The sequence below is a fragment of the Protopterus annectens genome, chromosome 14.part0 (genome assembly GCF_019279795.1).
Source record: "Protopterus annectens isolate FY-2018-M chromosome 14.part0, PAN1.0, whole genome shotgun sequence".
Classification (NCBI taxonomy): domain Eukaryota; kingdom Metazoa; phylum Chordata; order Ceratodontiformes; family Protopteridae; genus Protopterus; species Protopterus annectens.
This window is the reverse complement of record NC_056748.1, coordinates 766,694,242-766,722,117: the sequence shown is the minus strand read 5'-3', so window position 1 is coordinate 766,722,117 and position 27,876 is coordinate 766,694,242. Positions and strand designations below refer to the sequence as shown.

The 27,876-nt window shown below is 36.8% G+C and overlaps 1 protein-coding gene across 1 annotated transcript in view; it reads right to left on the bottom strand.

Moving 5' to 3' along the window:
* Window positions 1–27,876, bottom strand: part of LOC122788725 (solute carrier family 2, facilitated glucose transporter member 5-like) — a 569,090-nt gene that overhangs the window by 408,792 nt on the left and 132,422 nt on the right. Inside the window, exon 5 of the mRNA XM_044055616.1 lies at window positions 4,496–4,641. Within this exon, the coding sequence (XP_043911551.1) occupies window positions 4,496–4,641 (146 nt within the window). The remainder of the gene's footprint in view (window positions 1–4,495; window positions 4,642–27,876) is intronic.

The window sequence follows — 27,876 nt, the reverse complement described above, 5'->3', positions numbered from 1 at the left end:
TGGCATTGAATAAAGAGATATGGTAACAGATGACACAACACCTCAATCCCATGTAGAAAATGGGAAAAAGGATTTGATGATGATGATGACTGCCTCCCACAACTTGTTGTCTTACCCTGGATTTCTACCTAGTCACATATTAACACCACTACAAACATTCATGCCTTCTGCACAAGGGATATCTATATACTTGTCTTCACAGGGTCACATAATTCAAGTTACAAAACTATTTTAATGCATCCTATTACAAAACTGGCTTTCCCTTATAATACATCCCTGGAGTCATCATTTGTTGGCTAAGTCATTTCAATTTTATAATTATAATAATAATAATTATTATTATTATTATTATTATTACTATTAGTTTACAAAGGCATATGTTGTAGGGTGAAGGTTGTATATACTGTTTCTTCTATGGAGGCTCCAGACAATGGATACTAAGGAGAATTCTAGGAGTATCCACACATGGAACTCATTGGATGAAGGCACATGATATGAGTTTTATAAAAACATGGCAGTTTGGGCACTTTGAGAAATTCTGAATATGTGGACTGTTTCGCTGTTGCAGTACTTTTACAGCATAGCCATTTTCTTGACTTAGTGTGTGTGTTTATTGCTTTGAAAAACTGGTAGCACTGATGTTCTGATCACTGAGCTGTGTCACTATAGAGACGTTGCAGGATTTCAGTAGTATTTCTGATGATTTCACTATGTTGTGGGCATGCTTTGCTAGAGCATCTTAAATTTGAAGTTGACAGAATGAATGGCACCCACAGCAGCTGGCTGTACTCAAAATCTGCCCATTGGTTGTTTTCATGCAGCAATGCAGTAACAAATTTATTAAAACAGTAGACTGTTTATGCAGGCCCAATTTAGGTCACTTAGGAATGATATCTTTTACACTGATTTCTGAAGTTTCAGTATACCAATACACAAAGACCACATGTTTCAAAATGTTTTAAAAATCACTGAGGTTCTCACAAAAACATTGACAATCTGTTCAGTTTTTTTTTTCAGACAAACATGCTAATATAAAAAAATTAAGAAACTCGGGACTACAATGATTTAATAACATTTCACATTCTGAAAGTTTTCAGTATTCATTCTTTCCAAATATCTTGCTGTAAAATCCATTTTGATCATCTGAACATCAAGATCACTGGTAGGACTCCTCCTTGCTCTGAAAATCTCACTATACAAGGTACGGGGTGATGACTGGCCTCATGTAGCATATTATCAACTGAAGAAGATTTCCTATATAACCTGTTAACTACAGACTGCCCTAGTAGACCTATAAAACAAACACATAGTGCTCTAATAAACCTATAAAAGTAAAACCAAAGTCATTGATCCCTAAAGATTTGACTGTTGTGATTTTTAAGCCAAAGAGATTAGGTATCTGTAAATGGAAAAAAATCAGTCTCCTACACCTGAAATACTAGATTGAGATCATCTATAGATCTTCTTATACAAATGACTTTCAGTACAAAAAGAACAAATTGGTGTAGAAAGTTTTCTCAAAAATACCCATGAAAATGTTTACATGCCTTGGCAAACTGTGGTCTCATAACTGTACCTGAAACTTGAAATTAATATGTTCATTAAAAGGGAAATTATTACCATTAGACAAAAACTGAAGATGTTCCTTCTCTAGTTCTTCAGTATTGGAAAACATGTGAACAAAGTGAAAAACTATAAATGTTAAAATTAATATAATACAAAACACACTGATTTGATATAAATAAATCTCTTTAATATTTTTTTAAAAACCTGCAGATTTTAATCTCATTAAACTACTTACAGAGATTCTGTTATTAAGAATAGGCGAATAGTTGGTATTTATCAAAATTTGCCAATAAACCTCCTTTAATTCCATATGACTCTACTAGTCACCACCCCAAGAAGAGAATGGAACATTTTCAAGTATAAAGAACAAACAAATAAATAAATAAATAAAATTAGCATACTGCAAACAGTGTCTAAATAAAATATTATTCAAATTGATTTTTAAATACTATAAATATGTTTGTAGTTTCTGTTTTAATGGACATTCCATGTTCCCCTCATAAAGTAAAGAATATATGTGGCAGTTTGCTTTATAAACAACCCCTGTGGTGTTGCAATTAAAGCATCTTTTACAATAAATCAGATCAAGGTAGCCAAGGATCAAAATCCTACCAGTAATCTGAATGTAAAAACAAAATGGAACATCCTCCACATTTTGCCTTTCTCTGTGCAGCTTTAAAAACATTGGATTCCTCCCTAAAATGTTCTTTAAATTATTCCCCCCTCTTAAATACAAAATTAATATTACCACCTTTGTCTTAAATTGTAATTTGATTAATATTACCACCTTTGTCTTAAATTGTAATTTGAACTAAGTATCTCATTCCAATTCTTTTGAAAAATTATTTTCAAATCATTTGGATACAGGTGTTCCTCAATGATCTGCATTGTCCCATTCCTATATTTAACGTTCATTAATCCCTTTGAAATCTCACTTCTTGTTATAGCAGTTATGTTTATGCATATTACATGGTGATTAGAAACTCTATTAAATCATTACTTTCAGTTCATCTTTAGTCAGTCACTTAGAGAAAATTCAAACTTAATTTAATAATATGGGTCTTACTTTAACTTTCAACAAAACTGATGATATGTTATGTGCTTCACCTAAGTGTCTCTCTTATGTTCAGCATCCTTGGGTTCGAATATCAACTAGTAGGCATAGTCTCATTATAACTGATACACATAACTATCCTGGCTTCTGGTTAGATCTCCAGTTATCCTTCATAATACATTTTGATTAAACAAAAGCAAAGATTAGCTAGGTTACACTTTTTTGGTACCTGTTGCAAAATTTCTAGTAACACCAGAGGCTAAAAGCAGTATTGCTGAAGATGACATATTTCCTGTTATTGACTATAGTTTGCCTTTTAATTCAGCTGAGTCCTTAGCAAAAAGTGGCACTAAACAAAATTTATATTTTTTTTATTCAGTTTCCCAGACTGGAATAAACCTGGATAAAGCAAAAGAGCATTTTGTCCTCAGCCACATTGGTATTTAAAATGTTACAGTTGACTCACTGCTCTACTGTAAGATCTTTAAGACTAAAATACCCACAATGGAATTGTTTATCACTTCCAAATACCTTGCTGTAAAATTCATTTTGATTATCTGAAAGTCAAGATCAATGGTAATTTTCATCAATGTTATGAAAAGCTCAGCATGAATATATATATATATATATATATATATATATATATATTTAAATATATTTTTTTAACTCATCAGCAGTCTGAATGGAGAGATGATAAAATCAGCAGGAAAAGGAGAGAGTATTACTGGAACCAAACTCATATTCATGTCTTGATGAGTACATTCACATGGTGGACCCTGTTTTCACAAAATCTTACCAAGACGACAGTGATATATAAACTGCATTTTATATAACATAGATCATGGACAAAGAAAGGTTAAAAAATAAAAAGGACAGCTGGGTGCACATTTACCAGGATATAAATGTTCCCAATCCTGGAATGTGCACTGGTGCCAGGACTGTAACAAATGACAGTGTGGAATCCTCAAGACATGGAAACATTCCTTACAATGGAGTTAGGCCAGGCTCAGGGGAAGGATGCCTCCCCCACCCCACCCCACCCTTGTGGAAGGAAATAGTAGTCCACAAAAACACAAAAACTGACAGGCCAAAAAAGAGCCATAAAGATGATAGAGTGGTTATTGAGGATAAGAAAGAAATTAGGTACTGTTGTTATTATGTAAGAAGCCCAGAATTCCCAGCTAGAAGATATTCAAAAGAAAATTAAGAGAAATTAAAAGAAAGAAAGAAATATACTTGCAATTACAGCCCCATAAGTCTGACCAGCCTCATATGCAAAGCCATGGAAGGACTTAACATGGAATTAATCAATAAGGACATAGGGAATCTCCAAATATTGGACTAATCTTAGTATGGATCCATCAAAGGTAGATCATAGTTACTCAACCTGGTGGACTTATTTGAAAGATCATCAAAGCAATGGGTGAAGGTAAAATAGTACATACTGCATACCTCAACCTGGCCATGGCTTTGGACCCAATCCCCCACTCTGTCTGATTTTACAGACAGGGTGTTCTTTCCACTCACAAAGATAATGGTAAAAGACACTGCCCCATAAAATCCCATTTGTAGCTTTCATTGTGTGCTGGCAGGCTACAGTAATATGCATGGTTGATGGGATGTAAGCAATATACCAAACAAGCAACATTAAGTTTTTTTCCACGGTCTGAAACTTTAAAGCTAGTCACATTTAGCATGTTTACTAAGGATGCAGATAACTGTACCTGATAACTAATGCCAACTTTCCATGTCACTCTATTTTAACAAATGAATATTTTCATTAAGGATTCCATTAATTTATCTTTTTTCATATAATCATAACGTGACACAATATAGCTCTAGTACTTTCCATTCACAAGCGTTATCTTAACCTACCTTTCCAAGTACTTCTTCTAGACCAAGCACTTGAGCTAAAAATACTCCAGAGCAAATAAAAAGTGTAGGCATCAGTCCTATAAACCCTCGTAGGTTCTTTGGTGAAATCTCACCCAAGTACATTGGCACCACACTCAGGGAAATACCTGCATAGTTGAAGACAGACGAGAAAGAAATATCAGTTTACTTCACACATTTTATTTAAGCAACAGGATATGTAACTAATCAACAGTTTTAAATTTTGGAATATGAGCCTGATGTCTATCAATGACTTTAATAAAATGGACTCTTTTTTTAACAAGAAACATCTTTATTGATTATCTTTTATGACATAGGCAATTATGCATTTCTATAAATGAAAACAATATTGACATATTCTCAGTTGCAAACATTATACATCAAATATAATCTCCTATACAGTCATTCTCAATCACTCATTACATAGCTCATTCAATTCCTGCCTTCTCTTAATTCTAGTTTCTTCACCAAACATTATTCTACATGTATTGCTCCCACAATTCCCATTTTCTCTATGTAATTTGCTCCTACCCTTTTCCAAAGATCCCACTTCCAGTTTTTTTTACCCCTGTTACTATAGTCACTGCTTCTTGTACCATTGGTTTAGACTTTGATTTCCGTTTTCTAGTAACTGATTTTTGGTAGCCACCAGAAGTAAAGTCAGCAAGACCTTAGTATGTCTAGGCAATTCCAATTCTGTATCATGGCTAGAAAAATATTTCCTTAGTTACACCACTTTGCTCACCCAGTGTTTCTGATGAGTAGTTTGTAGGGAATTTTTAAAGTCTGACAACTCATTACACTCCCAAAAATATGTTACCAATTATCTCATTCCCCCCATCACACATCTAGCATTTGCGATCTACCTGAGGAAAAATTCTTTGAGTCTGCTTGGTTTATAAAATACATATGCAGACACTTTCAAATATCTTAAATCTTCTAGACTTTGTTGCATGTTTGGGAGCCATCCATATATCCTCCCATTGTTTCTTTGTGAATTGCATCTCTTTTCTCAATCCTTTCTAATCTCCTCTGATTGATTCCTAAACTTATCATGCAATCTTTTATATGTCCTAAGTATCCCCTTTTTAACAGCAGCTTCTATTCTAATTTCAACTAAAAATTCTACTAGTGCATGTCTTTCACTTAGGATCTCCCAATTCCTTTCTCTTTGTCTATACTCTGATCTCAATCCCTGATAGTGAAGGCAATCTCTAATCTGAAATGTGTTCTTGAGCAAAAGACATTATTTTATATTTAGTGCTAACTGAAAACTAGCATCTTTTAACAAAATAAAATGGTTATAACAGATGTTTAAGAACTACTAATAATTATATATGAGCTTTATACTCTTGGATGGCAATATGTTTTGGGAACCAACATCAGAAACAATGTATTTAATAAATCTCATTACTCAGAAAAGTGGCTAGTGCTGTGTCTTTCAGATTCAGCTTCTGATTGTCTCACAGTAAGCACAGGTCTAATAAAGAAGCATCAGACAGACTGGTTGACTCAATTGTTTACATGTGAATGCACTATCACAACTCATGTACTCACCAAACACTATTTTTAAAAATATAACTCATACTCCCATCAATATATAAAGAAAGGAAATGTTATATACTCCCTAATAAACTTTATTTACATACCCTGGACATTTAATACATTTAACTTAAAATTAATCATTCCACTGTACACTTTATACATTTAACTTAAAATTAATTTAACAGTATGCTTGTAAAATACAAAACATATAACAAACTCAGCGGAGCAAACGTAATTAGCTATAGACATTATGAACATTCACTAAATACAAGTGCCATCTTCACAAGTCTACTATATTTGCTATCACAGCTACTAGAGGTTTAACATGAATCACCTCTCATAAGAACTGAACTGCAAATCAAAATTTCTTCAGTTGCACTCCTTGAAAAATTCATGAGAATTCCTTCCAAAATTTGATTTTGAAACCTGAGTTTTCTAATTAGCTATATATACTTTTTGGGATTCCCAGACATCTCAAGGATCAAATTCACTGGCAAATTAACGTAGTTTTGTAGTTTCTGCAAATGTCTACAATTTCTTCTGTACAGCTGCATGTCTCATTTGTCTCCAATGTATGACCTCAAGACTCTGGAAAACCTCATACTGTTACTTATATTACAAATTTCTGCACAAAAGTCTCATGTACTTTCACTTTGACTCTTTTCCTTTACTGTAGTCACAGAATATTTCTGGCACTTAGTGCTTTTGTTTCATCTGCCTTTTCCCCAGTAATTCTGAAGTTTACATTCTTTCTTATGGCACTAATAAACCAAAAGATCTTTGTAATCTGTATATCACCTTCTTCCCATCAACAACTGCAAAGGTGGACAGACATACACTTTACAAAGATTTATTTCTAGTGCTACAATAATGCAAGATGATCTTTGATTTCTTCTTATACATAACATTTCCTTATTATCGTTTCATTGTTTGGCTCATGGATTACACTTTTGCATTTGACCTTCACTATACCTGCTTTGAAATAATATGCTGAAACTCATAGGCTTTCAAAGAATTTTTTGCCTATCAAATTGTAGATCATATTCTCATTTTACTTGCTCACATACACTATGTCAGGCAAAAGCTGATTTAAGCTCACTTCTCACTGTGAATGCTGTATTATACTTTGGATGTACATCTCGTGGATACTTTTATTAACAATCAACAGTTGGCAAAAAATTGTGATGACTCAGCAGAAACAAGTCAGTTTCTACTTTGGCTGAGGTAAAGTTGGAATCTTGTGAGATATCAGGGCCTTGTTTTAACACTTATTTCTATGCATGCTGTACAGTAACCACTTTTGCACCATTTGCTCTGTTTGTGCTGTCATTTTAGGTTTATTCATGATGTCTTTGTTGCTTGTCTGGTCAGGAAAAAACAGACGAACATTCGTGGGTTCTGTTCAAGCAGCTTTATTACACACAAACACGTCAAAAAATAAGGCTTTGCAACTTAAACTTATAAGCAGACTACTACACTCATACATGTTAACACTCTTGCTGTTCTCTCAAAATGGTGCTGCTGCCTGCACGTGCTCTGTATTTATATGCACATGTTACATCTGGAAATGCTTCTTAAAGGAACATACACATGCTCTGATCTACAGTCTCCCTCTTTGAGAAATGATCCATATATGAAATTACAGTATTCAATGACATGCAATTTACAGAAGTGATCTTTTGACATGCAATTATACAGAAATAATTTGACATGCAATCATACAAAATTAGACACATACAAAACAGTTATGTCCAAATTGTTGTGTATTTTACACTAGATCTTGAAATGCGACCTGATCGTGTAACACATAAGTCAGAATTGGATTTAGCAATGGGGACTGTCTTAAAGGAATGTTCAACTTTGGGGACATCTGGGACATCGTTAGGAACAGGAATGGATACTGTGACACATTCTTCGATGCAAATATTGTCTGGATTGCTCTTGAGATCTAGAGTCTATAACGCAGGTACGATGCTGCGATATCAGTTCTGATACAGAAAGTAGATGTCTGCGGTTTTTGCTGTACTCTGCACCCTCAGATTCCACTAAGTAGGTTCTCAGCTTGGTGTATATACCTCTTACTTGACCAATTCGATCAAAGCCTTTCGCCGTTTGCATCCTCACTGTCTCTCCTTCTTTTAATGCATGAAGAAATCTGCTCATTTTATCATAGCTGGACTTCTGAGAAGAACGCTTTTTAAAAAGTTGGGCTTTGACTGCTCTGTTGTTTTTAGCATTAGGCACCAACAAACTAGAACTGATAGGCAAGGTTGTTCTGGTTTGCCTAGATTGAAGTCTCTGAGCAGGCGAGCCAAGTAAGTTGTCATGGGGTATATTTCTGAGATTGAGTAAATTCAAGAAGATATCAGTATTGTCGTGCTTTCACCTCTCCAGTAATTGCTTTGCACTCTGTACTGCATGTTCAGCAAGGCCATTTGACTGAGGATATTCAGGACTGATAGTAACATAGATAAAGTCCCACTCTTTAGGAAATCTCTGAAACAACTGACTGGTAAACTGAGAACCATTGTCAGAAATAACTTTGTGTGAAGTATCATGGACTGAGAAATGATGTTTCATCTTAGTAATAACAGCACTGGACATCAGGTTAGGTAGCAAATCAATCTCAAACCAGTTCAAATAAAAGTCTACCAACACTAAGTAATGCTGACTGTTCCACTCAAATATGTCAGTTGTTACTGTTGACCAAGGTAGTTCAGGAATTTGGCTTAGGTGAAGTCGTTCATTTTGCAAATGCGGCTTAGTACAGTTGCACATTGAACAATAAGAAAGCACTTTATCAATGTATTTTGCTAGAGAAGGCCAAAATACTAGTCCTCTCACCCTTCTTTTGGTAGAATTGGAACCTGGGTGACCACAATGTAAAATCTGAATGTATTTATGCTGTAAGGAAGTAGGAACAACAACTTTTGGACCTTTGAAAATGATACCATCTTCCATCAGCATCTCACCTCTGTATGGGAAGTAAGGTTGTACTTCTGGCAGTACATTGGATTGCTTTGATGGCCATCCTACATTGATGAAGTGGTTGAGCTTTTGCAAAATTGGATCAGTGTTCGTTTGATATCTCAGCTCATCAAGTCTCATAGTTGAAAAATTACACACCTCCATGACAACAAAGTCAAAATTCTCTGCATCGAGCTGTTCCGTAGTACTTCTGGGCAATCTGGATGAGGTATCAGGCAGATAAAGAAGTTTACCTTTTGTATAGGCTATTTTGAAATTGTACTTTTGCAATTTGAGCATCATTCTTTGCAGTCTTGCTAGAGCAGAATGCATATGCTTCTTTAAAATAGTAATTAGAGGTTGATGGTGAGTTTCTATGTGAATTGCTCAGCCATAAATATAATCATGGAACTTCGAACATGCGAACACAATTTCCAAAAGTTCCGTCTCAGTTTGTGCATACTGCATCTCCGTTTGGGTAAGAGTTCTAGATGCATAGACAACATGTCTGCCCCCTTGAAGAATGACTGCACCAAGACCGAACTTTGATGCATCACAGGAAAGATGTACTGGTTTGTGGATATCATAATATCTTAATGTGGGAGGGTTAGCAATTTTTTTATTTTCAGTTTGATGACCAGGGAAGTCCACTGGGCCAAGAAGAGCCTGTTTTCCATGGAGGCCCGGAGAAAAGCTCCATAGACAATAGAATACAGACATATAAGTTCATAGACAATAATAAACACGAATATCAAGCATGGTATATACATTACTCACAGAGTAAAATGAAGTACAAAGGATGAAAATAAATACAGTTGAATACAGAGTAGCTGTAGTGGCAGTGGACAAAACATTACATATTCAGTATGTAATGCTAATTAAAACATTTGGCGAATTTAGGGTTTCTATATTTCAAAAGTAGATGGAAGCAGAGATAAATTTAACAGAAGACAAGAGTGTCTGGTAGATAGTAGGCAAGTATGTAGGAAAAAATGAATGTGTTACAGAGTAGCTGTAAGTATACCTTAGAATAGCAGTAACCATTTCAGAAGTACAAGTCTCTAACAAAGTGTAATATGGGAAAAATGATAAAAGAAAAATAAAATGGCAGTTTAGCAGTGGATTTAGTGGTTTAGTTGAGTGGAAGGTTGATTGGTAGTATAAAGAAGTTGGGCTGCTGAATGGATAGTAGTGGAGGCACTCAAGAAGGAGAAGAGCAGGGACATACCCAATTTGAGGATAAGTAGGAGTGTAGGAACGATTTGAAGTTGGTGTGGTTTGGGGTATTGCGAAGGGAGAGGGGAGAGAGTTCCATAGTTTAGCTATGGATTATGATAGCAGAAGTTGTCCAGGGGGGAGGGAAGGTTTGTGGATTTGTAAGAAGTTTTGATTTTCTGATCGGAATGAGCAGTTAGGTATGTAGGGGGTTAAGGAGAAGGAGAGAGCAGGACAGCTGGATGGTTGAACACGAGTTTATGGGCAGTGGTGTGTTTAAGAAAGTTCAGGTAGTTGGGAAGTTCTAGCCACTGCAGAGATTGGAGAGAGTTGCAATGGTGGGATGAGCTTTTGGAGCTGGTGGTGAATTTGCAGATTTTATTGTAGCAGGAATCCACTTTGGATTGTAAGCCAAGTTGGAGGTCGGTGAGCAAGGGGGTGCCGTATATTAAAGAGGGGAGAAGGTAGGAGGAGGCTAAGGTCTTTGTGGTGGAGGGAGTCAGGTAGCAGTTGTGTCAGTATAGGAGTCCTAGCTTTTGGTGTTTTTTTTAATGACTGTTTGAATATGGATGTCGAATTTCAGATGCGCATCAATGATGATAACAAGGAGTTTGGTGTGTGGCACAGTTTCAATGGGGGTGTTATTCTGGCTAATTATCGAAAAGGAGGTGTTATCAATCGCTGAGCTTCTACAGGGAGTAAAGATCATTCAGGGTAAGATGGCTGTTCTTCATCCAACTTTCTCTTTTAGTGAAAGCAGACTGGGTCTTTAGTAGCACATCTGAGAGGAGTCAGCAGTGCAGACGATAATAGAGTTATCTGTGTACTGGATCAGGCAGGACTCAGGATGGAGTGGTGAAAGTTATTTATGAATATGTTGAAAAGTAAGGGGCTGATTTGTTTATTAGAATGGAGATTGGCAGGGCTATGCTGTTGGCTGATAATTTCAGAAAGGCTGGAGTAAATTATATGGTGAATTACAGCAAGGTTTTAGCTGGAGGAGTAGTTTTTTTTTATTGTGCTAGTGGGGATGGGGTTGAGTCTGAAAGTGGAAGATGGTGTGTGCTGTCTGAAGAGAGGGTGGTGGATGGGGGGACATGCTAGCAAGGGGGTGTGGGAAGCTGGAGGTTAGTTTGGATGTACAGTCAACAAAGAAGGAGTAGGATGGTGTGGCTGGGTGGGGAGTTGCTGGGGCAAGGGTTGGGATAGATGTCTCCAGACAGAGACAGGGAGCTTTGGTGAAGTATGTGTATTACGTAATCTAAAGTGGATGGAGCTTTTATGTATGGGTAGATAGCATGTTTGTTGGGGTGTGGGAGATGGGGAAAGTTGGGTGAAAGAAGCGTAGGTAGGATTTTGAGTTTGTATAATAAGGTTGTGTTGGAGGGATAGAGTTTGGGAGGTATGCAGGAGAAGGCAGGTGGGATGGTGTGTTGGAAACTGGATGTGTAGTGAGGTGGTGGGTGAGATAGGGGTTAGGGAGGTTAGTGTGGTGGGCTGTGGGTGGTGTGAGAGGCGATAAGGATAGATAAATGTGGAAGTAGTGGGCAGGTGGGAAATGGGGGCAGGGTAAAGGAGCGGAGTGAGTCTGGAAGGCGAACGGAGCAGGCAGAGCAATCCCAGCAGAGGTGAGCGGAAACATTATCAGTGACTGCAGTTAGGAGCTGGCAATAGTAGCAGGCTGTCTACAGATGTTCAATTCTCTATCTAGGGCAGCAGGGTTGTATGTAGATAGGTGGATAGAAAAGGATTCCTGCAGATTAATGCAAGGTAGAGGTGCTGTTTGAACTTTGGAGCACAGTAAGTTTACTTAGAGGCAAGCACTTTAACTGGGAATAGGTACTATTTGGGAGATGATTTGTGGAACTGTGCTGCCACCTACTGTGAAAGTGCAGGTGGTGCGGGAGACTGGTAGAGGATAGAGGAGGCAGTCCCAGTGAGTGAGCATGCTGTCAGGGGGTGGAGAGATAATAAGCGGTCATACACAATAGAGCTATTTATAGGATCCTGCTGGTGCTTACATGCACTAGAAACAGCAGCTGTATGTTTTTCCTTGGGAAACTGTATCTGTCCATTTCTGCAGGTAGAACAGAGGACTTTTTGGGTTCCCTGGATGGGAGGGAGCTGCCATTATGCGAGATGCACTAGAAACAGCAACCATATGTTTTTCCTTGGGAAACTGTATCTGTCTGTTTCTGACAGTAGAACAGAGGACTTTTTGCGTGTCCTGGATGGGAGAGACCTCCCGTTATGTGAGATGCACTAGAAACAGCAGCCATATGTTTTTCCTTGGGAAACTGTATCTGTCCATTTCTGCCAGTAGAACAAAGGGCATTTTGGGTTTCCTGGATGGGAGGGAACTGCCATTATGCAAGATGCACTAGAAAGAGCAGCCATACGTTTTTCCTTGGGAAACTATATCTGTCCATTTCTGCCAGTAGAACAAAGGACTTTTTGGGTTTCCTGGATGGGAGGGAGCTGCCGTTATGCGGGATGCACTAGAAGCAGCAGCTGTACATTTTTCCTTGTGAAGCTGTATCTGTCTGTTTCTGCTGGTAGAACAGAGGACTTTTGGGTTTCCTGGATGGGAGAGAGCTGCCATTACGCGAGATGCACTAGAAACAGCAGCCGTATGTTTTTCCTTGGGAAACTGTATCTGTCTGTTTCTGCAGGTAGAACAAAGGACTTTGGGGTTTCCTGGATGGGAGGGAGCTGACGTTATGCGAGATGCACTAGAAACAGCAGCCAAACATTTTTCCTTGGGAAACTGTATCTGTCTATTTCTGCAGGTAAAACAGAGGACATTTTGGGTTTCCTGGATGGAAGGGAGCTGCCATTATGCGAGTGGCATGCAGACTACATGCTGGAATTTTGGTCTATCCTGAAATGTGTGTTCCCTTACTGTTTGAGGTTATCAAATGCTCTCTGGTGTTGATCTAACCATGACCATGCAACATTTTTGCATGTCAGCTCTCTTAAACGTGCTGATAACTCATTAAAGTCAGGGATAAATGCCCAAATAGTTAACCATACCAAGAAAATGCTGTAAGGCTTGGACATTGTCTGCAGCTGGCATATCAAGAATGGCTGCTTGCTTGGAAGGATCTGGTCGCAAGCCTGTACTGGTAAATAAATGTCCTACATAAGTAACTTCTGGTAGTCTGAATTTGCACTTCAGAGGATTAAGCTTTAAATTTAATTCACACGCTCTGTCCAGAACTTTCCTGAGGTTTTTGTCATCCTCTTCTTCACCAATGTCTGCAACAAGTAAATCATCAACTATTATTGCACACTGGTAGCCTGAAAAAATTTGCTCCACTGCACACTGAAATACTTCACTGGAAGAATTTATTCCAATAGGCATCCTGAGCAATTTGTATCTACCAAATGGGGTACTGAATGTAGTCAGTAGTGAAGATTTGAGATCAAGCATTACTTGCCAAAATGAATTCTTTGCATCAAAGGTAGAAAAAACAGTGGCATTTGGCATGAGGGTTTCAATCTCCTTGACTGTACGCATAGGATGATGAGGTATTTTTAATGCCTTGTTCAAGTCTCTTGGATCAATGCATATTCTGATTTCATCTGATTTTTTTTTATGAGCAGCTACCATGGATGGTACCCACTCGGTTCTGTGACTGAACAAATCACACCTTGCTGCACCATTTTGTCTAACTGGACCTTAACTTTGTCCTGCATAGCCATTGGAAGTGTTCTTGCTGGTCTGACCACTGGACTGACATTTGGGTCAAACTTCATGGAGTACACAACTGGAAGTTTGCCTAGCTTGTCATCGAACACATCAGCATATTCTGAGAAAATAGTATCACTGAAGCTGGAACTGGGACATGTGCTTACATGATGTACTTCTTTTGTAAAAGACAGCAGTTTCATTCTCAAACTGTCTCTGAGACCTAATAATGACAGCACAGATTTTCGGACTACTTAAAATTGCAAGCTATAACTGTTCCTAGCTGAATAGCATGAAAGCACTACTGATCCTTCGGTTTGAATCTCTTCACCTCCATAAGCAACAAGCTTCGCACAATTGTGCAAATTAAGTTGATCACCAGCCCTCACTTTAGCAAATGTTTCTACTGACATTGCATTACACTTTGAACCAGTGTCTACTTTGAGCTCTGTGGGTTTACCCTTGATCAGGACAATACAAAATACTTAGTTTTTTGCCAACAAATCTACTGCATTAACCTTTTCACCAACCACTGATACACCATCTACATATAAAGTAGGGTTCCAGCTTTCTACATGATCAACTTGCTGTTTTGAGTGACGTTTCGTAATACCCGAATGAGGTTTGCTTGATTTACAAAACTTTTGAAAATGATTACATGTTTTACACTTGTAGCATTGTTGACCAAATGCTAAGCACTTCTGTCTTTCAGACTCATGAATGGCACCACCATTACAACAGTTAACAATAAGACTTGCCTTTGGTTTTGCTGACTGACTCTTGTACTGTACTGAGCATGCTCCTTTAACAAAACTAGTCTTGCAGCTTGCTACAAAGCTCTGGGTTTTCCTTGCCACATCCACAGGGGTTGCTGCTGCCATGTGCTTAGACCTGTTTCTGCTTGCCACATGTTGCATGCTGTCTACATTTGCTCTAGAAGCTGCTGAAACCATGCTCTTATCACTTGCAAGCATACTTGTGTGCCTTTCTGTGAGCTCATGGATTTGAGAAATCTCTATGTCTTTGTTTAATGTTAAATCACTGTCACGAACCAAAATCTTTCTCACTACAGCACTATTAACACCATACACAAGCCTGTCCTTTAACTCATCTTTCAAATCAAATCTGCATGTTTTAGCTTTGTTTCTCAAGTCACTGATATATATGCTTTAAACATTTCACCTGGTTTTTGGCTCTTGTATAAAATAAGTGCCTCTCTATTGTAACATTTGTCTGGGGGGTTACACATTTCTCTAAATTTACATTTTAAGCACTCAGGGTCAGCTGGTACCACAATATGATGTTTTCCCCTCTCCTTCATATACATCTGGTGCATACACAAATGAACACCCTCTTTCAATAGCTTCTGACCCAACTAAGTTAAACAAAATGAATGCCCTCGTACATGCACCTTAAGCTGATTGTATGAAAATATCGTATTCCTGCTCGAATACTCTCCAATTCTTTGCTATATTATGATCAAATACACGTGGACATGGTCTGCAAAATGCCTTTGACATATCAACACACAGTAGTGAAGGTGTTTGAAATTATATACGAACATACACACACACACACACATATATATATATATATATATATATATATATATATATATATATATATACTAGAACTTGTAATTATGCCCAGTAGCACAACAAGCTCTTTTAAATAACTGCACTTTGCCAAATAAGTCAACGTAGCACAAGAACACTCTGAAATCACTATACTTTGTGAAACCACTCCTTATCAGTGTAAGAAGTATTTCAAAATAATTGTGATTAAACTGTACATGGCAAAAGAAGCTCAGATTAAGAAATACTTTGAGATAATGCACTGTGCAAATAAACTGTATATAGCGCAAGAACCTTTCAAAATGGCTGTACTTTGCAAAATAACTCTGCACAATGTAAGAAACACTCTGAAATGGCAGCTTTCTGCGAATAAATGCACACAGCACAAGAAACTTTTCGAAATTGCTGTACGTTGACTGCACTTTGCAATATTAACTGTACTTTACACACAGCAAATACTTTGAATAATTACACTGTAATAAAGCACACACACTGCAAACACTTTGCGCACACTGAGATACTTCGAACAACTCTAGTCATTCTTTGAATGGCTTCGGTCAATGCGAAATAGTAGTTTGTGTCCAAACATGGTCTTTTACTAAAAACATGCAGTCGCCTCACTCTTTAAGCTTAAATTGCCCTTTTAATCTCTTATCATGCTCGTTATACTTTTCTTGTGCCCGTTTTACTTTAAACATGCTCGTTATGCAAACCAAAGGAAATTCTGAGCCCCACATGAATAGTTTTGCTAGTTTTATCAAATGTTGTGGTTTTGAACATTTTGTTTAATTCATAATGCAGTTTGTGCCTTTTGTTTGTTTAATAATACGTTTTGTGCTACTCGTTTGATTAATAATATGTTTTGTGCCACTTGTATGATTAATAATGCATTTTGTGCCTTATAAATACATTGTTTCATTTTCTTTGTCAAATAAAACATTTGTGCAGTTTTCTTTACCTTTAGCTCATTTCTGGCCCTGTTTTATTTGTCTGTGCTTTGTTTTACTCACCATGCTTAGTCTGCCTTCACCTTCAGTTCTGCATCTCATGGAAGTAGTTCTTCTAATCCCGGTTCTGACATCATGTCGCTCTACTGGTCAGGATAAAACAGACAAGCATTCATAGGTTCTGTTCAAGCAGCTTTATTGCATACAAATACATCAGAAATGAGGCTTTGTAACTTAAACGTAAATAATCTTATAAACAGACTGGCTATTACACTCATACATGTTAACACTCTGGCTGTTCTCTCAAAATGGCAGTGCTGCATGCATGTGCTCTGTATTTATATGCACATGCTACATCTGGAAATTCATCTTAAAGGCACATACACATGGTCTGACCTACAGTCTTGTACTCTTTTCTTAAACTCAGATATTCCCAAATATGCCAATGGATTTTCAAAACATCTACTTTTTGAGTGGTGATGGAATTATGACTTTCTCACTTTTCAGCAAAAGACTTTGAATATGTGCCAGTCATTCTCTGAAGGTATTATATGGTTGAATCAGTGGGTGAAGATTGTTTCAGTTTTTTGGTCATCTGGACATTATTAGTTCTCTCACCAGAAGTATTTCCATATCTTCCACGGAAGTTGTCTTTAATTTCATTCATTTGTCAGGAGTTACTGGATTTTGTGACACAACCTTGAGGTATAACTGGAATTTGTGTCACAACCCTGAGATATATCTATAGTGAGGCAAGGGGGGGCAGCCACTCCAAGTGTAATATGTAGATGCCAAGCATTTTTTAAGGCATTACCTGCTTTCACAAACGAATATCAGTATTGTGTTTGTGGTCAGGACTGAAGTGCTTTTACACTCCTTGAATGGTATAAACCACTTTGTAATATAAACCACATTTGCTACACTAAATGTAGCAAGAAGTTTTGTTACAGTTTTAAAAGAAAATAAGGTCTTTTTTGCACCTCAACTTGAAAAGGAGAGGGGCACCAGGCTGGAAAATAGCACATAGCATCAGAATTGCTATTTACATCTCTGTCACACTCAGCAGTTTTCATATCTGCCTTAAAAGACTTATTTACATTCATTCAGATGTGTTCTACTTAGCATATCAACAAAATGCATCAATCAGTCTGACTTGTGCTGCACATCCACATCATATTTCTGAAGTGTCAACAACAACATAGTTCTGTGGGTTCTTTCTGCAGTGACTTTCTGAATATACTTTGCAAAGGGTTAGGAACTGTTTCAGCTTTAAACAATCTACCATAGACATAAACTGGGAACCTCTGACTTCCAAATACTATAGCTAGAATTTTTTCTCAATCTCGGTATCTATAGTTTATGCATCTGTCAGTGCTCTTGAAGTATTAGCATTTAGTTGGCCATCTCAAAGAAGTACTGCTTCCTCCCTTTCTAGACTGCATCCACTTGAAGCACTGTTCAAAATATTTAAGATTAGGTACTATAAATATCAGTGTACTTAGTAACTCATTCTCTTGATTTGCTCCTCAGTCCAATTCCCAATCCGTTTTGTTCAAGTAGTACTCTGAAAGTTACAGTACTATCTGACAAGCCAAATATGAAGTTTAAGGCATTGTACCATCCCTAAGAACTATATTAATGATGATTTGTTTACTGAAATATTGAAATTTGCATATTTACATTAGCACTTATTTTGCCTGGAAATGACTGCAGCCTATTAGCTGTAAGAAGATGGCTAATGTATTTCAAAGATAGCATACATTTTGGTTTATTCAGTTTCAAACCTTGTACTCCTGGTCTATTAGTTTAATCAGGTTAGTATCATACTCTTACTTTTTATATCCCTAGATAAACATCTTTGATTATATTCACAACTCCTTCCAAGCCTTCAGTCGTATCAGCTACAACCCTTGAAAGACCTCTGGAGCTGATGGAATGCCAGAAGGCAGTCTCATAAATCTGTATCTTCCCAGTAGTGCATTAAAGACACGTCTTTGAACTACCGGCATTAAGCCTGATTTTCCAAACTCCTGAGTAATATGCAGCACTGAGATAAACATTGCATTATCCATTACAACAATCACTTCTAGATTCTGTAGTGGATAATGTTCCTTCAGAATTCATTTGTTAACTTCTTCAGTGCCTACACAGATAGTGATTTTGTCTTATATTCTGTAGCCCCAGTCTGCATAATAATAGAAACAGGCTGTGCCATATATTCAAGCACTTGCTCATTTTTTTTTTCTTCAAAGCTGCAAGGTACTCTGTTTTGTAGGTGAACCACTGGCATAGCTTTTGGAGACAAAACAATAAAATATTTTCTTTTAAAAGCTCACGTGCACTCTCTTACTCATGTTGTTAACCCTAACCCTACCCCTGTCCCTAACCCTACACATTATGTTACTAAAAACCCTTTCCCCAACAGCACTACACCACAAGACAAAAGGACACAGAACATAGACAACACTAAAATAAACATTAAATTTATCCCTTACTTAACCCTTAATCTAACCCTAACATGTAAACACTTACATATTCACCACATCTGCTATAACATAGTCTTTCACATCTTCACAACTACCACTTTTTCATCTAAACACTGATTTTCCCTTCACACTCCTGCTTGCCTACACTATATAAAACTAAATTCAACCATATGTGATTCACACAAATGAGCATTCACCCATTTATGCATTCCTTATTTTTTACACGCTGAAAAAATTTACCAAGTGTATATTCTCCCTTTTGAATTACACCTCTCTCTCTCTCTATATATATATATATATATATATATATATGGATCTACTACTTTTGATCAACAGCACATTTGATCGAAAACCAGTATTCATGGCAATTAACAGGGATTTGTTCCCCTCTGCAAAGTCGTGCGACCCTGGAGTTGATATACAAAGGTAGGGTGGGGTGTGGGGGGCAAAGACCCCATCTATTTTCATTTAAAATATATACATTTTCTTTTATTTTCTTATTTTAAAGGAAATTAGATGGGGGGGGTTGTGCCCCCCACACCCCCCACCTTTATATATAAACTCCAGGGTCGCACGACTTTGGGGAGGGGGACAAATCCCTGTTAATTGCCATGAATACTGTTTTTTGATCAAATGAGTTTTGATCAAATATTCTGTCGATCAAAAGTAGTAGATCCATATATATATATATATATATATATATATATATATATATATATATACACAGAGAGAGAGAGAGATTTCAGTAATTATTGCTTATACTGTCATTTGATAAATTATGTATAAAAATCTCTGCCTGTTTCTTAATATATTTGCCAGTTAAACCCACCCCCCATTAAAACCTTCTTTATGCCTTTAGTTCATTATTTACACATTGCTTATGCACTGTCCCTTCCAAATCCATGCCATTCACCTTTTTTACCCACCTGTTTCTTGTTTTTTTCTTTTCCTTCCTGACTTGCTCAGTATGTAGCTAGTAACCCAAAACACACCAGCATTTCTATAAACATAGGATGGACTCATCACCATTTTCTTGTGTCTTTAATCAAGTATATACTGACAATAACTTCACAGAAGCAAAGGAAATTCCATACGGGTAGTAGATATTGCTGATGAACATGCACATATGCACTTTTCTCATAGTGTCTAGATACACAAAGTGTCTATCGTCCTTAAGCTAATTTTACAACTGTTATCTACTCAAAAGACTTGTTAAATAGGAGATCACAGTCATTTGTTTCTCATAAACAATTTTTTGTAATGGAATATGGAAAATAATTTTACTGAACAGACCTCAGCTAAATCCTAGTATAGCAAAAGAGAGTGTTTAATACAAACAAAAGTCACAGCATACTAAAGATAGTAAATATATCTTCCTTAAAACATATACAACTATAGTTAATTTTCTGCAACCATCATTGATGTTTGTACAAAAATAATTGTAAGACTCGCCAAGAAATGTTTCATAACTTAACCTGAAATAATTTCACAAGTCATGTTCAATTAAATACAGCACAAAATGCTCTGTGTGTTTTACAATCTGCTACAACTGGAGGAAAAAAGAACCTGAGGTCCAAGAGGTAGGCATAACATATCACATAATTGAAATCAAAACGTTTTGTGATTATTTGTCTAGTACAACTAGGTTTCTGAAGCTTACATGTGTTTATAACAAGGAAACTGTTAATTATTTGAATACTTGTATAATAAAAGAAGAATCAGAGCTTTATTTCCATATTGTATAGAAAACCCACATTTTCTAACATGTATTTGCATTTTTCAAGTTGCCATCCTTTTTCACAGAAGAAAAGTTTAGTAAAGGGACAGTTTGTTAGGTTAGCACGTATGGTCTCAGATGAAAAAATACTGTTGATGGAGAAGGAAGAGTTGGAAAACATGCTTTTTGTTAAGGTCTATCCCACCACTGTGGTTAAAAACATTAGTGATGAGGTCTGTGCAAAATAAGGAAGGAAATATAAACCCCTTTTGGGGTTGGGCTATCCACAGACAGATTTGTAGAATACTACTCATGAATTTGGGTCAAAAATAAGGATTTTCACAGAGCATTTGTGATCGAATACAAATATGTTAGCATGGAGATAAAAAATATAATTAAGAAACACTGGAATACCTTAAATGACATTCAAGAGGTAGTGGGTGACCAACCAGAATTTGTTTTTAAAAGTGCAAGAAATACTAAACATATAGTTGAAATGGGAAATGTTTATTTAGCGAACAGGGCTTCCTGGCACTACAAATTTTTTTTTTTGCAATTAATGGAAATATATTAATGAGATAACAGAACTAAAATTGCAGATTAATTTTTCCAAAGTATGGCAATTGTGAGAGAGTAGGTTTGGTTTATTTAGCTGTATGCTCTGTTTGTCCTGCATTTTATGTAGGCAAAACTGAAAATGTTTTAGAAAACGGATTTATGAGCACTGCTATAATATAGTTAAAGGTAATTCCAATAATGCCCTATATAAACATTCAGTCATTTAAGGAGTTTACAAAATTCACCTTCCTTATTTTAGAAAAAAATAAACCTTAAACCAAGAGGAAGCTCATAGGAGGATACTATAGAGTATAAGGAACTTATTTGGCCGCTTAGGTTAAATACGACGATCAGTCCTGGCTTGAATGAATCTGTATGTACCCTGCCATTATTGAAAAGGAAGGTAGCTATAATTGTAACAACGCAGGCAGTGGAAATTCAGAGCTAATCTGCTGCATTATGAAGTTTTTGCATGAGATATATTTATCTGGATTTTTAACTGAAAGTATTAAAAGTATTTTACAAAAAACAGATTTTTAAACAATTTAAAATTATTTTATGTTTAAATAATGTGTATGTCTATAATACAATGCAGAGTTTTAGACTTGTGTTTTTGTTTGTTCAGTTTAGAATTTGTGGCAACATGGGCTGTTCAATTAAGAAATTGAATATTTGGATTTCTGTGATCATGTGATGCATTTTTTTATTATAAAAATGTTGTATTTTGATGTAAGTTGTTCTATGAATTCTGAGAGCATTAATTACAAGACAAAAGTATGTAACTTCCATTGATTTTCTTAATTTGTCGTTTTTTTTAATACAGTTCGCAAATAAGAAAAGTTTATATACAAATGCTCATGGCATTTTTTTTTTCTGGTTCAAGAAAATTGCCAGTTTTTTCTTCATTTTGTGTTAAGAAGAACTCCAGATGCACCTATTCTGTTTTTAATGTTAAGAGCATGCATGAGGACAACAGGACAGATAAGCATCTGACCAGTTATGGAAATAAGGTACACAGGGAAAGTTGGAGGTGAAATGCAAAAGTCCAGGAAGTCAACAAAAGAAAGTAGAGCAGGAAAAAGTGAGAAATCAAAAAGGCAGACAGGCTAGGAAGGAAAAGAGTTGCAATAGCCAAGAACAAGGCATCAGAGGCACTCTATCAGCTTCTGGAAAGTGACTCATTATAAGGCACAAAAAAACTCGATCAGGTTGCAAGGCAAACACAGAAAGATAAGGAAGGTAGTTAGATACCCTTCATAAGGGATCCAGCAACAACCTGCTCACCTGTCCACATGACACCAAAGGCAGATGAAAGGAATACTTTCAGAATCTTATGAATGAAGGAAAAAAAAACACAGAAGCTGTACTGTCCCAGACACTGCATACAATGAGACAAGAGGAGGAGCCCACAGTACAAGAAGTAAGAACAGCACTAAAGAAAATGAAGCCAGGGAAAGCAGCAGGCTCAGATGAGGTCATGGCAGATACGACCAAGATGCTGCGTGAGACAGGGGAAAAATGACTCCTGAGGGTACTCATAGCAGTGCGGAGTAATGACTGGAGAATACGCATACTAGTGCTAGTGATCAAGAACAACGGGGGCATTCACAATTGTGGGCAGTACGGAGGTATCAAACTCCTTGTCAGATTGCATAAACGTTCTGGAGACGGTGACTCATAAACTAATACACAGAGTAGTAGAAATTAAGAAGGCAGATGAGCAGCTTGGATTTAGATCAGGATGCAGCACAACTGATCCAATGCTTGCAGTTAGACAAATACTTAAGAAAAAGCTAGAGATGAGGAAAGAGTCCAGCTGGGCACTCCTAGACTTGATGAAAGCTAATAACAAGGTCCCAAAAAAGCTTAACTAGACTGGTTGTTTCACAAAATGACATTGCCATAAAGCACTCAAACATTTCTTCTACAACTTTTTCTTTGCCACCCTGAAAAGTCCCAGAAAACTTATACAGCCGAAACTCAAATAAACAAATTGTCTGTAGTGATGACAGCCTTAACATTATTTATTATGTCATGGGACGCATATGATTCTCATCTTACTACATCTATTACAGAGGTGTTTTAAGGCACAGCCATTGTTTTTTATAAGTACTTAATTTCTTTACTTTGTTTTCATGTGCTATTTCAGTTGCTAATCTTGAGCTTTTATATATATATATATATATATATATATATATATATATATATATATATATATACACACACACACACACAAACACATACATACACAATATGGTGGTATTTTATATATATATATATATATATATATATATATATATATATATATATATATATATACACACACACATAGTTTCACTTTATAACCTCAAAATACTGAAATATCAAATTTTAATATTTCAAGACTATAAAGTCGAAAGTGCAGTTACACAAAACTGCATAATATCAAACGAGGAAATGTTGAATCCGCCATTGTGTTGTCGCGTTCGTGACGTGTGGTGCAGTTTGTGGATTTAGCTGGGGATTCAGGTAAGTGGTGTTCTTGTAAGGTTATTGCGTAGAGATTTTAATGTGTGTGTAGTGGTTAGTTTTATGTGTTTGTGTGTTTAGTGTGACCTTGGAGTTAGTATATATGTTAGTATATAGAAGTAGCGGGGGTGTGGGGGGATTGCCCCCCCCACACGGGGAGTGCAGGGGGGCTTGCCCCCTGCTTATAGTTAGGGTAGGCCTGTTTGTTATGTTGTGTTTGTTGTTTTGTTTGTTGTAGTGTCATTAGGTAGGTCTATGTGTGCTTGTTTGTGTGGTGGTGTGTGTATGAGAATGATTGCAATTTTGAATTTCGCGGTTGTGGATCTCGTTTTTTTGGGCTTTCGGCTTTATAGTCTCCAGATACTAAAATTCTGTATTTTAGTATTTCAAGATTATAAAGTGACTCTGTATATATATATATATATATATATATATATATATATATATATGTATATACACACACACACACACACACACACACACACACACACACACATATATATTGATAATACCACCCACTTTACCCTGCATCCAACCGCAACCAAATCCATTCTAAAACTCCTCCATAAGCTTAAGCCAACCACCCTGGCTGCAGATAATCTACAAGCAGAATACCTAAAGCTAGACGCAGATGCCATAGCCTCTCCCATAATCATTCTAATTAACAGATCTATTGCAGAGTGTAAAATATCTAATATATGGACGATCTCCCACACAATTCCACTGCACAAGGGAGGCAATTCCTTAGAGCTCAATAACTACAGACCAATTGCTATTTTATCACCCTTATCAAAGATTCTGGAAAGAATTGTTCACACCCAACTCATGGACTTCCTCCCAAAAAACAACCTGCTGTCTAAAAATCAGCATGGCTATGGAACCTTCCACAGCAACACAACAGCTCTATTGTCCTTCTCCAACACAGTTAACCATCACAGAAACAAGGGACAATTAGTCTCTGCCATTTTTTAGACCTGTCTAAAGCTTTCTATATGGTCAACCATAACAGACTCCTTAATACACTAACCAGCTTAAATCGCAGCTCCCTCTCTATATCTTGGTTCAAAAGCTACCTATCAGGACGTCAATAGGCAGTGAAATGGCAGAACCAACTATCGTCTCTCTTGCCAGTAACCTTAGGTGTCCCTCAGGGCTCTGTTCTTGGCTCACTACTCTTCTCTTTATTTACCAATCAGCTCTCATCCTCAACACCCAAAGCTTCTATAGTACAATACGCTAATGACACCACCCACATTAGATGAACTACAGTTCCAAACCCAATAATCCCTCTCACTAGCTGTGACCTGGTTCACTAACTTCTTCTTTTGAGCACTTGTAGATCCCCTCCCCCAAATGACACATTCGCCATTATATCCAAAAACAAAATGACCCCTGTCTCCCACACTAAACTCCTAGGTGTAGAAATAGATTGCGACCTTAAATTTGACATTCATATAGCCCAAACTATCAAGAAGGTTAAAAAAAAACTCAGTCTCCTCTATCGCAACAAACAATTTCTCACTAAACAAACCAAAGTCTTCATAGCCAGGACACATCTGCTGTCTACCCTCCTCTGTGCATCCCCACTACTTACAAACCTCCACAAATCTAATCTAAACAAACTAGAATCCTGTTACAACAAGACTGCTAGATTTGCAACTGAGACCCCATATAGGACCCATCACTGTTCAGCTCCCAAGCAATTGGGCTGGCTTGAACTACCACAGCTACTGAAATTCACCCAGTTGCCATTGACACACAAAATATACTGCCAACCAGCTAAAACTCCATTTCACTACTAGAACCTTAAGATCTAGCACCCAAAACAGCCTAGATGTCACCAAACATATCAAGTGAGGAAGGGAAATCTCTCTTTGGCTATTCTATTTGAAAAGTTTGTACCTCCTTTCCTGGTCACATAACCTGCATGTGCTCCAACAGTCAATTCAAAAAGCTACTCAAAGCACACTATATGAATTCCTGGTTATGCCCATGTGACAGCCCAGGATAAATACTACTGAACTAACAATTCCTCATCTAAACCTAATCTCAAAGTATCCCAGAGAGCAAATACTCTTCCTAGTGTGTTTTCTAAACCTGCATCATCTAAATGGATGTAAGAAAAATATGTTCATTTTATTTATTTAGTACCATAAAAAACTTGTAAGATATGTATTATATTGGTGCTACCTACATATGAAACTGTATGTCAGTGTTTCTCATTGTGTTTTGCTATATGCTATCTTATCCCACCTATTACATACTACTAGATATCTATGCTGTATAACTGTATGGTTTCTACCTGTGGAACTATGTAATTTTATCTGGGGCTTTTCTCCACGGGCCTCTGCTGAAAAAGGACCTGTGTCCATTCGGGCCTTCCCGGTAAACAAATGTAAAATAAAAATAAAAATAATAAAATAAATATAGTATACACACACACACACATGTAGTGTGTTTTTATATATATATATATATATATATATATATATATATATATACGGATCTAGGACATTTGCTTGACTGAGCAAACGTCCAAATCCATAAAACCCGAACAGACTTTAATGAAAGCGCTTTTATCGAAAAAGCACTTTCGTTAAAGTGGGTGAAAAAAACAACTTCATTTACATTTTAGCAGGGGGGCCCCCCCCACACCTCCCCTACTTTAATATTCTCCCTCCGAGACCGCACTACAGTGGGGAAAAGTGAAATTTCACTTACCCGCACCATAGTACAGCCTGTTCATACTTACGTGAAAGTGCTACTTCGGTGAATAGCACTTTCACGTAAGTATGCCCAGCCGTTTGGATTTCGGTCTTTTGCTCAGTCGAGCAAACATCCTAGATCCATATCTATCTATATATATATATATATATATATATATATATATATATATATATATATATATATATATATATATATATATATAGAGAGAGAGAGAGAGAGAGAGAAAGAGAGATAACAGAAAGAGATAGATGTGTATTTATTTATTTATTTTATTTGCAGTTTGTCAACCATAACAAAGCATTCTGGGAGTACAAGAATAAGTTAGCATTCTGTAGGTCAAGGCATACAAATGTCTATATTGTAAGATAATTCATAAGAAGTTATTAAAAAGAACATAGCAAGTGTTAGACTGAATTTGTCAAAGTTTAATAGGAAGTAAGAGTCAAGTAGATAAAAGTTCGGAAGGGTGAGAACAGGAGCATTCCCAGTTAGAAGAGAGGTATGAATGAAGCAAAGTCTTAAAACTAGAGTGGTTCTGGATAGTTTGGATGTGGGGTGGAAGAGAGTTCCATTTGTGTGCTGGGAAAAATGACAATAAAAGTTGCCCTGGAGTATGTGTGGGTTTGTACACTTCAAGGACATTCTGATTTTTGGACCTGAGTGATTTGTCAGCAAGATGAAGGATGAGGATAGAGGAGAGAGAGGGGCAGTTAAAGGGCTTGAAGATGAGTTTGGACAGTAGACAGTTGAATTTAAAAGAGATAGGAAGTTCCAGCCAATTCAAGGACTGTAGGGCATCACAGTGGTGTGAAGTAGATTTGGAGCCAGTGGCAAACAAGAATCAAGTTTTTCCTTTACAGAGGACTAGAGAGGACTGTAGGTTAGTAAGGAGAGGGGCTCCATACATGAGAGAGGGATGGAGGTAAGTGACAGCAAGGGTATGCTTAGTTGAAGGGGTGAAATAAGGATTATGCCGATACAGCATTCCAAGCTTCTGGTAGGTTTTTTTATGTTAGTTTATAGGTGAATGTCAAACTTTAATTGTTCATCAATAAGGACACCAAGTAGCTTAGTACGGGGGACTAGTTCAATGAGAGTCATGTTTTGGCTGACTATCAAAACAGAGTTCTTGTCAATTGCATTGTTTTTAATGGGGTAAATAACATGATTTTAGTTTTGGATGTATAGAGAACTAGATGGTTGTTCAACAACCAAGTCTCAGTGCTGTTGAAGGCATTTTGCATTACTTATATAAGTTTGGGGAGAGATTTGGCAGAGCAAATGATGGTAGAATCATCTGCGTATTGAACAAGTTTGGCATTTGGGATAGTGATGGGAGTTATTAATAAAAATGTTAAATAGTACGTGACCCAGGATAGAGCCTTGGGGTATGCCTGTTGGAGTGAGAAAGTAGGAAGAGGTACAATT